The sequence below is a fragment of the Eumetopias jubatus genome, unplaced genomic scaffold (assembly GCF_037043125.1).
Source record: "Eumetopias jubatus isolate StellerSeaLion01/CBP00866 unplaced genomic scaffold, mEumJub1_p1.0 scaffold_14, whole genome shotgun sequence".
NCBI classification, from domain to species: domain Eukaryota; kingdom Metazoa; phylum Chordata; class Mammalia; order Carnivora; family Otariidae; genus Eumetopias; species Eumetopias jubatus.
In genome coordinates this window covers 67,467,932-67,482,864 of record NW_028274820.1, presented here as the reverse complement: position 1 = coordinate 67,482,864, position 14,933 = coordinate 67,467,932, and the positions used below count along the sequence as shown (strand labels likewise).

The 14,933-nt window shown below is 36.5% G+C and overlaps 2 protein-coding genes across 6 annotated transcripts in view; one reads left to right on the top strand and one right to left on the bottom strand.

The window, feature by feature from the left end:
- MATCAP2 (microtubule associated tyrosine carboxypeptidase 2) overlaps window positions 1–10,686 on the top strand; it is a 55,514-nt gene extending 44,828 nt beyond the window's left edge. For both annotated transcript variants that reach the window (XM_088018610.1, XM_028093890.2), the window contains 4 exons: window positions 649–781; window positions 1,317–1,622; window positions 5,811–5,908; window positions 10,081–10,686. In XM_088018610.1, coding sequence (XP_087874736.1) covers window positions 649–781; window positions 1,317–1,622; window positions 5,811–5,908; window positions 10,081–10,242 — 699 coding nt within the window. In that variant the 3' untranslated portion in view covers window positions 10,243–10,686. The remainder of the gene's footprint in view (window positions 1–648; window positions 782–1,316; window positions 1,623–5,810; window positions 5,909–10,080) is intronic.
- EEPD1 (endonuclease/exonuclease/phosphatase family domain containing 1) overlaps window positions 1–14,933 on the bottom strand; it is a 156,040-nt gene that overhangs the window by 5,309 nt on the left and 135,798 nt on the right. For 2 of the 4 annotated variants that reach the window (XR_015766788.1, XR_015766789.1), the window contains 4 exons: window positions 14,049–14,150; window positions 11,684–11,941; window positions 10,067–10,149; window positions 418–6,022 (listed from right to left, as the gene is read on the bottom strand). The gene's annotated coding sequence lies outside the window, so the exon portion shown is untranslated. Of the gene's footprint in view, window positions 1–417; window positions 6,023–10,066; window positions 10,150–11,683; window positions 11,942–14,048; window positions 14,151–14,933 lie in introns of those variants that run through there. The other 2 variants (XR_015766790.1, XR_015766791.1) reach the window with 2 other exon arrangements.

Sequence of the window (14,933 nt, the reverse complement as noted above, 5' to 3'; positions counted from 1 at the left end):
AGTTGTGCATGCTCAAAAGTGGAAGGGTCAAAAGTGATTATCATTTTCTTGGTATCTGGGAGATTCAAACTGGTACAAGCAAAATAAAAATATACTGTATCATATCTCACTGATATGAGGAATTCTTAATCTCAGGAAACAAACTGAGGGTTGCTAGAGTGGTGGGGGGTTGGGAGGGATGGGGTGGCTGGGTGATAGACACTGGGGAGGGTATGTGCTATGGTGAGCGCTGTGAATTGTATAAGACTGTTGAATTACAGATCTGTACCTCTGAAACAAATAATACATTATATGTTTAAAAAAATAGGAAGGGAAAAATGAAGGGGGGGAATCGGAGGGGGAGACGAACCATGAGAGACTATGGACTCAGAAACAAACTGAAGGTTCTAGAGGGGAGGGGGCTGGGGGGATGGGTTAGCCTGGTGATGGGTATTAAAGAGGGCACATACTGAATGGAGCACTGGGTGTTATACGCAAACAATCAGGGAACACTACATCAAAAACTAATGATGTATGGTGATTAACATAATAAAATTAAAAAAAATTTTTTTTAAATAAATGAAATACTGATTTATGGGTCTGTTGTTTCCTGTGAAAGCTTCCTCTCTCCAGCCTTTACATTTTATTTTATTTTTTTCCTCTTCTTAGATCGTAGTTCATCTCACTGAAGACCTGCTGTCCCGAGCTTCAATGACAGTGGTAAATGGGTGCCCAACATTGACCATTAATGTTTCCACAGCACGTGAGCACTGGCTGGAGGGAATGCTGAGGCATGAGATAGGTAGGGGCAGCCCTTCTCCATTTGTTCACTTGTAATATCAGAAATCAGCAGCAAAGAAACATTCTTTTATAATGGGTTTTTTCTTAACAGTATTTGGCAAAAGGTAATGAAATTGTTAGGTTTCACTTGAACTAAGATATCGTCTCACTTCAAATTAGATTTTTTTAGGGTACCATGTAGCTGTGTTAAGCTTGGAAAGTCATTTAACTCCTGGATTTCACTTCCCCGTGTTTCTGAAACTGAGGGAAATGGAACTGAGTGCTCTCTGAGATTCTCTTCAAATATCAAGTCTCTGATTCTTCTGTTTAAGAAAATAAATGGTATAAAAGTTACACCTGTTCTAATGAGACATGGGGTCCTTCTGAAGGCAGAGTAGCTCCTTCAAAAGGCTTTAGGGTCAGGTCATTTTCCACTTTGTCTTGATTCATAGGTATACATCAATTTGATTTTAGAACTGTTGGTAGAATCTTTTTTGGATAAGAATTAAAATGAGAATGTCCTTTCTTGTTTTTCACGCACCTTTTCTTCTCCACAGGCACACATTATTTTCGAGGTATTAACAACCTTCAGCAGCCATGGAACAGTTGGACTGGCCGCAAAAAACATGAGCTAAAGCCAAACAATCCCACAGAGGAAGGACTGGCAAGTATTCACAGTGTCCTTTTTAGAAAAGACCCCTTTTTATGGAGGGCTGCCCTCCTCTACTACACTGTTTATCGAGCCAGCCAAATGTCTTTTTGCGAACTCTTCAAAGATATTGGGAAGTTTGTCAAGGACCCCAATACAAGATGGGATTATTGTGTACGAGCCAAGAGGGGATGGACTGATACTTCTCAACCAGGTGAGTGTCTCTTGACTGTAGATTTGCCTTATGGTTAGTTGTCTATTGATTTTGATTAAATCCTTATCCACCAATCAGAGAAATCACTCACTTATGAAAAATTAAACCTTTGTTACTTGAGGGCCGTACTAGTTTTCCCAAACCATATTTTGTTAGCATTCTTTTTTCAGATCTCATTTTGAAAAATTTCAAACCTAACAGAAATATGGAAATGATAGAATTAACACTCATATTACCCATCCTCTAGATTCACCAATTGTTAACATTTTTCTTGCTCTGATTTTAAAAACAGCTTTACTGAGATATAATTCACACGACCTACAGTTTGCCCATTTTAAAATGTATAGCTCAGTGGTTTTTAGAATGTTCATGGAGTTGCGCAGCTATCACCACTATCTAATTCTAGAACATTTTCGTAACCCCAAAAAGAAACCTGTACCCATTAACAGTTATTCTCCATTCCTTCTTCCCCAAGCTCCCAGCTTTAAGTAACCATTAATCTGCTTTTATAGGTTTGCCCATTTTGGACATTTCATTTAAACGGAATCACATAATATGTAATCCTTTGTGTCTGACTTCTTTCACTTAGCATGATGTTTTTAAGGTTCATCCTTTTGGTAGCATGTATCAGTATTCAGTCCTTTTTATTGCTGAATAACATTCTATTGCATGTATAAGACACATTTTATTTTTCTACTCACTGTTAATGGACATTTGAGTTGTTTCCTCACGTTTTGGCTATTATAATGTTACTGTGAACATTTGAGTACAAGTTTATATTTTTAATTCTCTTGGGTATATACTTAAGAGTAGAATTGTTGGGTCATATGGTAACTCTCTGTTTAAGCTTTTGAGGAACTGCCAGAATGTTCTCCAAAGTGAATGCAATATTTTATATTCCCACCAGAAGTATATGGGATTCTTATTTTTCCATATCCTTACCAACACTTACCAATACTTGTATTTTCATTTTTAAAATTATTATAATCATCCTAGTGGGTATCTCATTGTTTTGTTTTAATTTTTTAATTAAAAAAATTCCAGTATAATTAACAGTGTTATATTAGTTTCAGGTGTACAATATAATGATTGAACAGTTCTGTACATTATTCAGTGCTCATCACGATAAGTGTACTCTTAATCCCCATCACCTTTTTCACCCATCCCCCACCCACCTCCCCTCTGGTAACCCTGTTTTTTCTCTATATTTGAGAGTCTGGTTTTTTTGTTGTTGTTTTTCTTTGTTTTGTTTCTTAATTTCCATATATGAGTGAAATCATATGGTACTTGTCTTTGACTTATTTCAGTTAGCATTATACCCTCTAGATCATCCCATGTTGCAAATGGCAAGATTTCATTATTATGGCTGAGTAATAATCCATTGTGTGTGTGTGTGTGTGTGTGTGTATGTATATAAAAACACACATATATAAACATACACCACATCTTTATCCATTCATCTGTCATACACAGGTTGCTTCTATTAATTTGGCTATTGTAAATAATGCTGCAGTAAACACAGGGGTGCTTATATCTTTTCAAATTAGTGTTTTCGTATTCTTTGGGTGAATACCCACTAGTGCAGTTACTGGATCATATGGTAATTCTGATTAAGAACCATCATATGGTCTTCCACAGTAGCTGTATCAGTTTGCATTCCCACCAACAGAGCACCAGGGTTCCTTTTTCTCCACATCCTCACCTTGCTTCTTGTGTTTTTTATTTTAACCATTTTGACAGGTGTGAGGTGATATCTCACTGTCGTTTTGATTTGCCTTTGCCTGATGATGAGTGATGTTGAGTATCTTTTCATGTATCTGTTGGCCATCTGTATGTCTTTTTTTTTAATGTTTTATTTAAATTCAATTTAATTAACATATAGTATATCATTAGTTTCAGAGGTAGAATTTAGTGATTCATCAGTTGCATAGATTACCCAGTGCTCATTACATCGAGTGCCCGCCTTAATGCCTATCACCCAGTTACTCCATCTCCTTCCCCTCCAGCATGTATGTCTTCTTTAGAAAAATGTCTCTTTGTGTCTTCTGCCCATTTTTAATTGGATTATTTCAGGGTTTATTTGGTGTTGAGTTGTATAAGTTCTTTATATATTTTGATTACAAACCCCTTATTAGATATACCATTTGCAGATAGGTATCTTTTGCCATTCAGTAGGTTTTTTGTTTTGTTGGTTGTTTCCTTTGCAGTGTAAAAGCTTTTTATTTTCATGTAGTGCCAATAGTTTATTTTTGCTTTTGCTTCCCTTGCTTCAGGAGACATATCTAGAAAGATGTTGCTATGGCCAGTGTCAAAGAAATTATTGCCTGTGCTCTCTTCTGTGATTTTTATAGTTTCAGGTCTCACATTTAGATCCCTAATTCATTCTGAGTTTATTTTTGTGTATAATGGAAGAAAGTGGTCCAGTTTTCCCAGTGTCATTTGTTAGACTTTTTCTCATTGCATATTCTTGCTTTGTCAAAGATTAATTGACCATATAATCATGGGTTTATTTCTGGGCTCTCTATTTTGTTCCATTAATCTACGTGTCTGTTTTTGTACCAGTACCATACTGTTTTGATTACTAGAGCTTGGTAATATATCTGGAAATCTGGTATTATGATAACCTCCAGTTTTATTCTTTTTCCAGATTATTTTGGCTATTTGGGGTCTTTTGTGAGTCCATACAAATTTTAAGATTATTTGTTCTTGTTCTATGAAAAATGCTATTGGTATTTTGATAGGGATTGCTTTAAATCTGGAGATTGCTGGGTAGTATGGACATTTTAACAATAGTCTACAAATCCATGAGCATGGAATGTCATCTTCAATTTCTTTCACCAGTGTTTTATAGTTTCTAGAGTACAGGTCTTTCACCCCTTTGGTTAAGTTTATTCCTAGATATTTTACTATTTTTGGTACAATTATAAATGGGATTTTCTTAATTTCTCTTTCTGCTGCTTCATTGTGTATAGAAATGCAGTGGATTTTTGTATATTGATTTTGTATCCTGCAACCTTACTGAATTCATTTATCAGTTCTAGGAGACTTTTAGTGGAGTCTCTATATTAAGTTGATGATCACCTAAGTTTGAACCCATACAAAAACATTAAATTTGTACTCCTCTCTGTACCACATTTTAGGTATGTGGTGTCATGACCTGAACCACAATCAAAAGCCAGATGGTCAACCAACTTAGCCACTTATGTGCCCCCACTTAACTTTAAGAAAACTGTTTATTACTAAAAGTTTGAAATTTGAAAAATTTCAAATTTCAAAAGTGATTAATCGGATGTGCCCTCATTAGACATCACTTAATCTTAGTAATTATCAACATTTCCTAGCCATGGGTCATCTATTTTTCTAAGTTCCTGTTTTTCTATAGTATTTTAAAGCCAAGTACTTCAATATGTATCTTATTTCTCCTAAAAAGTAGGAACAGCTCATGAGATCTGAGCCTAGCTGAAGAAGTGTCCTACCTTTTTTCCATAATTCCCATGCTATAGCATACCTAAAAAAATTATGACTTAATATGATAGAATTTTAGTCCATTTAATAGAGCAGAATTTTAGAAAATTTACAGAAGTTATGTCATGATGGGAAGAAGTTTTCTTTTTGTAAGTGGAACACTTTAGGCTCAGATCTCATGAGCTGTTCCTTTTCATGTTTTCATATTTTCTTCTACTTTTAAACCTCCGTATTAATATCCAGTTCTAATTCTTGTTTTCATATGGAGGAGGAGTATCGACATCACCTATAGATGTTTTTAATGGGGTAACGGGTAGTATTTTTTTTAAAAACCAGGAGTTTCTGAAATCCCATGTCTCCACCTTGCCCCCTGTGAGACTTACTGCTCAATAGCTGTCCTCCCTGCTGCCCCAAGTGCCTCCATACACATGGGAGTTAAGGTTATGATCAAATGGTGGGAGTGTGGATGACATATCCTATATTTTAAATCACCAGTGTTTATGATTAGAAAAATGCTGTTTTAACTATGGGGAATGGAATTCTTAAAGGGAAGCTACCAGTGTGCACATTTTCCTGGTGCTACCCAAGACCTTGCATTTTAGGTTATGAAGATAGTTAATTCTAATTTGCCATTTTTATTTTTATTCAGGACTGAAGCCTACAGTAAAGGGACTGTGTTAGTATCTAATTACTTAGAAAATAAAACCTATTGTCTTCCTCCAGGGTGCTTCAGTAAAGACCAGGTATACTTGGATGGTATCCTGCAAATCCTCCGATACAGAGAGACCATTGACTTTCATCTTCTGACCGCCCTGGGGAAGGTGAGTGAAACCAGTGGCATGTCGTCTACAACACACCAGGTCATCATTTCCTCAGGCTTGATTTAATGATTAAATAAGATTCAGATTGTTTTTAGACTGTGTGTTTGAAGTTTCCTGGAAGGAAGAAATAATGGTGTCACAAAACCAAACTCCAACATTTCTTTGAAGGGAATAGGAAATTTGGCAATGTATTATATGGTTTTATTTTATATACCTCTTTCTCTAAAGCATTTTAAATAAGCTGCAAGTATAACACTTCCCCCTTTAATCTGACATGACCATGTGATTTTCTTAAGAAATGTATCACTGATTCAATAACAATTCATGCCTTGCATTTGGTTATATTTCTCTTAATCTAGAGAAGTCCACTTTGTTCCCTCCCCCCCATCTTTTTACTTTTCCTGACATTTTTAAGAGTCCAGGACAGTTTTCTTGAGAATTCCTACAATCTGTATTATCCTATTGTTTTCTTGTGATTAGATTTGGGTTAAACATTTTTACCAAGAATACTATATAAGTGACTTGTATATTTTATTATTTCATCACATTAGAAAGCACATATTTGATTTTATTCCAATATCAGTGATGCTTTGATCACTTGGGTAAGTTAGTTACTGCCAGATCTCTCCCTTGTAAAGGTACCTTTTTTATATTAAATAATCTGTGGGGTAATACCTAAGAATGTACTGTTCCTTAACATTTCAAGGAATGGTTTTAACATCCTTTGATGATCTTTGCCCATATCAGTCAACTACACTAGTGGTAGCAAAATAGAGATCTTAAATTCTGTTACATTTCACTCTTTTGCAATATTATTATGGACTTAAGTGTTTTTTTATTCAGCCCTTCCAGTGGCTGCTCCTGTGTTTTTAAAAACATGTCACCCTGTTTCCTGGCAAAGTAAAATGTTCTCGGTCCATCTTACACCTTTTCTATCCATATCTCAGATGAGATATTTCTCCAAGGAAGACTTGATTCCTTTTAGTGAAAATGGTATTTAGAAAACCAGGTCTGAGTAGTACTAGGTGTGTTCCTTACTCCTGGAATATTGATGCTTCTCGGTTTTCCCAGTGAGCAAATCTTGTATCTGTTTTAAATCATAAGGGCATTCTAATTCAAATCAGACACTGCAAGTTTCTTTTACCCCTCCCTTTCCCATTCCGCATGTGTATCTCCTTTCTCTTCAAATGAGAACTGTGTTTACCAACTGCAATATTATGTTTACTTTTACTCATTCTTTCCTATAATAAACTCAGGATGGTTTAAGAAACAATGGGTATACAAAGAAATCAAAGAGGAAATCAAAAAATAATACATGAAAACACAATGGTCTAAAAACTTTGGGGACACAGCAAAAGCAGTTCTAAGGAGGATGTTTATAGTGATACAGGCCTACCTTGAGGAACTAGAAAAGAACAAAGCTAGCAGAAAAGATCAATGAAACTAGGATCTGGTTTTTTGAAAGATAAAATTGGTAAACCTTTAGCCAGACTCGTTAAGAAGGGAAAACTCAAATCGGTTATGAAAGAGGAGAAATAACTGATACCACAGAAATACAAAGAAAATAGAAACCTACAATCCTCTAAGACTGACTGCTAGTAATGAAACTGCATCAGTAATAAATGAATTCCCAACAAACAAAACTCCCAACAGCTAGAACCACGTGGCTCAATGGATGAATTCTAAATTCTACCAAAGAAGAGTAAATAGAATTCTCAAACTCTTCCAAAAACATAGAAGAGGAAGTAAAATTTCCACATTCATTCTGCAACGCCAGCATTATCCTGAAACTAAAACCAGACACAGTCACTACAAAAAAAACTACAGGTCAATATTTCTGATGAATACAGATGCAGAAATCCTAAACAAAATACTACCCAAACCGAATTCAATAATACACTAAAAGGATCATTCACCATGATTAGGTGGGATTTATTCCTGGGATGCAAGTGTTGTTCAGTATTTGCAAATCAATCATGATACATCACATCAATAACAAAGAATTAAAAACCACATCATTTCAATAGATGAGGAAAAAACATTTGACAGAGTACAACATCCATTCGTGATAAAAACCCTTGACAAAGCTTTAGAGAGAACATACCTCAACATAATAAAGGCCATAAATTAAAACCCAAGAGCCAACAATGAAAAAACTGAAAGCTTTTCAAAACTCCTAAGATCAGGAATAAGACCAGGATGTCCATTCTTACCAACATAGTACTAGAAGTCCTAGCTGTCAGACAAGAAAAAGAAGTAAAAGGCATCCACATTAGTAAGAAGTAAAACCATCAGATGACACGATACTATATGATACTATATATAGAAAACCCTAAGGACTCCACCAAAAAACAGAATAAATGAATTCAGTAAAGTTACAGGATACAAAAAGAAAGCAGAAAAAGAAATTAACAATCCCACTTATCGTACTAAAAGCATAAAATACCTAGAAATAAATTAACCAAGGAGGCGAAAGACCTATATTCTGAAAACTAGAAGACACTGATGAAAGAAATTGAAGATGACACTAACAAGTGGGAAGATAACACTGTGCTCTTGGATTGGAAGAATTAATTTTGTTAAAATGTCCATACTACCCAAAGCAAGCTGCAGATTCAGTGCAATACCAAAATATCAGTAGCATTTTTCACAGAACTAGAATAATCAATCCTGAAATTTGTATGAAACCACAAACAACATCGAATCAGCAAAGCCATCTTAAAAAAGAACTAAGCTAGAAGTATAATAATCCCAGATTTCAAGATATATACTACAGAGCTATAGTAATTGAAACAGTATGGAATTGATACAGAAATAGATACATAGAGCAATGGAACAGGATAGCCTAGATCATTTAATTTATGACAGAAGCGGAGTATACAGTGGAAAAAAAGACTTCCTCAATAAATGGTGCTGGGAAAACTGGACAGCTGCATGCAAAAGAATGAAACTGGACCACCCTCTTACACCATACACAAAAATAAACTAAAAATGGATTAAACACCAAAAACCTCAAAGAAAACCTGTAGGGTTTATTTCTTGGACATATTTATGGATATATCTTGTCAGTCAAGGAAGGAAGAAGAAAAAATTAAACCACACCAGCATCAACAACAAACCTATTTTCATTACTTAGTGGTAGAAATACTCAATAAAATAATTTCAATAATAAAAATTTAAAACTTAAGGGGCATCTGGGTGGCTCAGTCAGTTAAGTGTCTGCCTTTGGCTCAGGTCATGGTCTTGGGGTCCTGGGATCGAGCCTCATGTCAGGTTCCCTGCTCAGTGGGGAGTCTGCTTCTCCCTCTGCTTGTGTGTGCTCTCTAATAAATAATATCTTAAAAAAATTAAAACTTATTAAAATATAAATGAACATGATTTCTTTAAAGCCTTTCTACTAAATCTTAATTTATAGAACTTAAAAGAATTTCATCCAAAAACTCAATGTAAATACTTATGAGAGATTGGCTTCTTACCTAATAAAAAAAATAAAAATATAAAAGTAAAAAATAAATACTTCTTACATAAGTAAAACAAGTTTATAGATACTTGCTTACAAAAAGAATTTAACATAAAACACAACTTTATTTCTGAAATTAAATAGAAATAGGAATTCAATCTATAATTGTGCCAATTTTCCTAATTCAGTGATACAGTATTTACATTCTAGCTCTTTCCTGGGTTCTTTCATTTAGATTTAGTCAGGACATTTGTTTAGGTTTTAGAGTCTCTCACACACATGTATTAAGTTTAGTTATGTAAATTCTAGACAAACAGTGTAGGTCCAAGATAGAATGTTAAATACTGACTTGATTTTTTTTTTTTTATGGTCATGGTATAAGCAGGCAGATCAATACTTTTTTTTTTTTTTTTTAGTAGGGGTGCAGAAGGAGGGGGCAGAGAGAGAATCTCAAGCAGTCTCCATGCCCAGAACGTGAGCCCAATGCAGGGCTTGATCTCACAACCCTGAGATCATGACCTGAGCTGAAATCAGGAGTCGAACACTTAACCTCATGTGCCACCCAGGTGCCCTAATACATTCATATTTAATACAGTAAGGGAAAGGAAGCCACTGAATTTTGTTATTTTGCAGGTATTGAAGTAATGTTTCTCTTAAGACTTAGGGAAGAAGTTACTTACATTTAAAAATTAACCCACCTTCCTTTTTTCAGGTCTCTTATGAAGATGTGGATCGCTTGAAAGGATTGGCAGTTATTGAAAACATGAGGGTCCCTCATTTCCTGCAGGACCATGGCCGATACATGGAACATTTAGAGAAAATTATGGAAGTGAATGAACTGACTGACAGGGAACTGAAAGATCTTATATACTAATCAGCATTCTTGCAGATGTAGCTAAGCTATACCTCTGTGTATATTACCAGTTAGGTGCAGTTTGCACCAGCATATTTATAAAAGAAAAATGACTGTTTACATGAGTTTTCTGAAGAATGATCTGCAGTATTCAGCTGAATTTTTTAAAAAGGTTAAGTACAAACCTTAAACTGTTTCCTTTAACGTTTCTATAGGCTGCAGGGGAAAGTTCCTCCTATTTTTATCTGAATCTCAACAGAGTCCATTGAAAATACTACTGGTGAGTGTTTTTGAAGAATCTGGGTCAAATTGAGTGATAGGCTGTCTGGGCAGTAAGCACTGCTCCTAGTGCTTCTGCCTGAGCACCAAGACTAGCCCTGACTGTAGAGATAGAACAACACTGGAATTCAGACTCCCAAGAGTATATTTTATTTGATAAGTAATTGCAGTTCTTCTTTGAAAAATTAGTTTTGTTATGCTCCCCAAAGCTAGCTGTATCTAAAGTTTCTTATTTCTCTCATATGTTAAGTAATGGTAAAAAGGGGAAAAGTCGTTTGAAAAGTTTTCATTAGTTCTTTATCTTCCACATTGTTTCACCTTATCAGTTTATAGGAACTAGAGAATTACCTCATTTTGTCCAGTTATTTCTTAACTAAACTTTATTTGCTGAAACATACACCTTCAAGATTTTAAGTTTTAGGGTCTTTCCTTCCCCATTCCTTTATATAAATGATAACTAAAAGTTCCAGAAAGGTTTGTCTACATAGATTAAAATAGTTGGGGAAGAGAGAAGCTACTCCCTTTTATTAAATGGAGCGACTAGCAAGATACAAATAGATTAATGTAGTTCTTGTAGGCACTGGATATTGACTAGTGTCTACCATAAACTTGACCATGCTCTGAAAAATGGAATTCCTAGACATTGCTATTTGATATCAAACTGGCCTTGTCAGGTTGGCTCAGTATATTTTATCAAAATCTTTGACTTCATCAACCCAATAATGACATAGTTTCAATTTCAAAAATGAGAATTCTGTTTTGCTGCATTTTCTCTGTTAAAAGCTTATACACCTAGCTTTGTATTATCAATTTCGATATATATTGGATATATATATACTTGGGATCAAATGGTTCTTCAAACAACTTATTTTAATGATCAGGAAGAACACTGCTGTAAGCACCCCATTCAAAATTGCTACTGTAATTTTTACCCAAAGCTATCTGAGTGTTTATCTTTACCTCAGTTCAGGCTTAAATATGGTGCTAACACTGAAAGATGCATACAGCAAAGTCTGGTTCACATTCATGCTAGGAAATGATTTTAGGAAGTCTTACGCAGGCTAGGTTATGTGATTTTTCTCATTCACATATCTAGAAGGGCTTGCCTCAAAGAAGAATGTTGCAGCAAATAGGATATATTCCAACTGGCACCCGGTGGTTCTTGCAAAGCCACACATCTCACCTTTGGTAAGTAGCAGGCCAGGCCCTTTGGAGCATTAAGGCACGCACACATGTGTCATGATGGCTGGAGTGTGGCCTGTAGATTCTGTGCAGGGTTGGGGCATATTGTGCCAACACTAACCAGATATTGGAAGACCACTCTTGACCCCTCAAGCATATTTCCTTGTAGCAGAATCATCCAGTTTCAGCTTTGGTGTAGCATTTTCTAACTTCATCTTCAAACTCATCCAAGATGATTGTGAAAACAGTGTTTTGTTAACTGGAATTGGAGTATAGACAGAAATGATAATATTTATGTCCTGTGATTTAAGCCCAAATGCTTATAAATTCAACATTTGTAGGCAATAACACTGTTAATCTTATGTTATGGTTTAAATGTAAAGGAAAATCACAGCAGCCTTAATATCCTGTTGGTAGGATTATTTACAATGATTCTAGTCCCTGAATTTTAAAATGGATATTCTCTATCTGATTTGGAAAAGGAAACACTTTCCTGCCTTACTGCTTTGGTATAAAGACAAAAAGAAAACAGTGCTATCCAGACAAAAAGAAAATGACCTTAAATCACACTGATTGTCTTAAGATATTTTAAAAGTTAGCAATGAACCAAAAATAGTTTCAGATTAGCAGAATACTTAAAGAGCTCTAAGCTTTAAAAGTTGGGATTGAAGATTTAATTAATGTTTATTCTCTTTCCTGAAAGAGCATAAAGTACAGTTTTGTTCCCTTAAAATTGAAGTTTTAATAAATAGAAAATTATAGCAACAGTACTTAGAATAGTTGAAGGTTGCATTAATTTTAATAGTTACTCGGTATAGGCTATTGAGGATTAGGATTTCATCAATTTTGTCCACTGTAATTCTAACATATAGTTGTATCAAATACAAAGTCTGATAAAATGGTAGGTGTTCATATCAGATGAGATTCAAAGTAAATTGTTTGTAGACGTAAATCCATAGTCTTCATTTCTTTATATTTTCACCTTTGTAAAAATGGTTAAAATTTGTATTGTTTGTTTTGTATATATCTGGGCATTTTATGTTCATCTATACTAGAAAGAAGTAGCACTGAGGTTCTCAAATGAAGTATGTGAATATGTATGCATGCAAACTTCTGTTCTTTGAAAATTATATTTTTATTGTGGTATTTCTGCATTTTTATTGTGTGGTAATTATTGATCATGTTTGTCTTCTAATATTCTTATTTATAAGGAAATACTATATTTACCACACTCCACCTTTCCCCTGATTAGTTCAGCTTATACTCTCATGGGTGTAGGGAGGAGGGAAAAGGAGGGATAATTTCATCTTAATTTACTGCCCTATTCATTGAGTACACTTCTGTGCAGAACTCCTGAGGAGTAGGGTCTGTGCTGAGTCCTCTGCTGAGAAAGACAGAACTGTTCGCAGTCCAGTGAGAAAGAGTGGCACAGAATCACATTATAGCATGGCCAGTCGCATACACAAAAAGTGCTACTAAAAGATCATAAACTGTAATAAATGGGCCTGCTTGTGTTTCTTGAAGCACAGAGAGAAAGATCACTTGCAAAGTGGTTAGTGTCCACAATATTTTACCACTCTTTGCAAGGCTTGTGTTTGGAATCTGAGCAGCTTTAGCCCAGGAGTAGACCAGATGTACAGCTGCTTGGGTCAAGGGCCTGGAGGCGATCCCTTGAGACCTCCAGCAGGGGCCCAAAGGAGCCAGTGCCTTACCCTTAAGCTTATTAGTCTTGGTCTTTGAATTTAAAACTTTACTTGTGAAACCTTGTCTCACTTTGATTTCATCCTTTTTTGTTCACTCTGATTCCAGTAGCTAAAGGAATTACGTCTTGAAACTATTGCTGGGATGTGAAATACCACTGTTTGTCAGCTAGCTATGGAACGGTTTAAGAATACATAGAATTTTGAGAACAGAGAGGGAGGACCATATGAAGAGGAAGCGAAGAGGAGGGCCATCTGCAAGCCAAAGAGAGATGCCTGGAATAGACCCTTCCCTATGGCCCTCAGGAGAGATCAAGCCTGCCAATACCTTTATCTTGAACTTTTAGCCTTCATAACTGAAAGGAATTGCACCTAGAGAAAGGACAAAGCAAAGAGAGCAGAAATTTGACCACTGAGAAGAGATGACTGAACCTTCTACTTCTTCCCAGCCACTCAGCCTTACTAAAGACAATTTCAGAAGTAATGTCAGCAACATGGCTGAACAAGATGTCCCTCAATTGTGCCCCCTCCCCAATCTCCCACCAATAATTTGGCATCTATCCATGGACAAAAATGCCTTTGTGGGACTTTGGGATCCAGCAGCATATACTAAGCAACCCAGGAGGAATTTTGCCCACCCTTGCATTCTGTAAAAAACATACAGACCTAGGTCCTGGCTTGGACCCAGCAGTAGCCTGTGAACAAGCTTCAGCCCTTCTCAGCATCAGTCCGCAAACCCCTAGAAAACACTAAATCTTAAGCGGTCACCTGTGGACAAGAGAGACTTTGTATAAGTCCAGGTTTCCAGCAGAAAAGTTTTAGCACAACACTGGAGCAAAAAAAAAAAATACGTTTAGATGCATTAAAGAGGAATAGTTTAGATTTATCACTCCTCCCTCAAGGTGGAACAACTCAAGGCCAAAAGAGGTCTCAGCCTGTGATTTCTCCTGGGGGGCGGTGAGGGGGAGTGAAGGGGTGGGGAGAAAGTGAGAGTGAGTGCCCAGCTTCCCCAGCTGTGCAAGATGCTGCCTAAGAGGCCCATTTCACTGTGGTCCCATCCAGAGTACTGAATACCTTACCTGTGGATCTCCCTGAGTAGTCTATGGGGACCCCCCCCCAATGCTGCATGTAACACACACACACACACACCCGTGGCTGGCTCTCTGTGTGCATCCCTGAGTAGTCTATGGGGACCCCCCCCAATGCTGCATGTAACACACACACACACACACACACACACACACACACACACACCCGTGGCTGGCTCTCTGTGTGCATCCCTGAGTAGTCTATGGGGACCCCCCCCCAATGCTGCATGTAACACACACACACACCCACCCGTGGCTGGCTCTCTGTGTGCATCCCAACAGCGTTGAGAGCATATTTTGGCAGAGGGCTAGTGAGCATGTGCAAAAAGCCAGCCCAAATTCGTGGACCAGAGAGGCCACAAACCTGAGCTTTAGCCCTACCCTTGGGAAAGCAAAAGGAAGACTGTCAGCACTGAGCCTTGTTCGTTGCAAAATTGAGAAGGCATACAAGCTTAAGAATTCT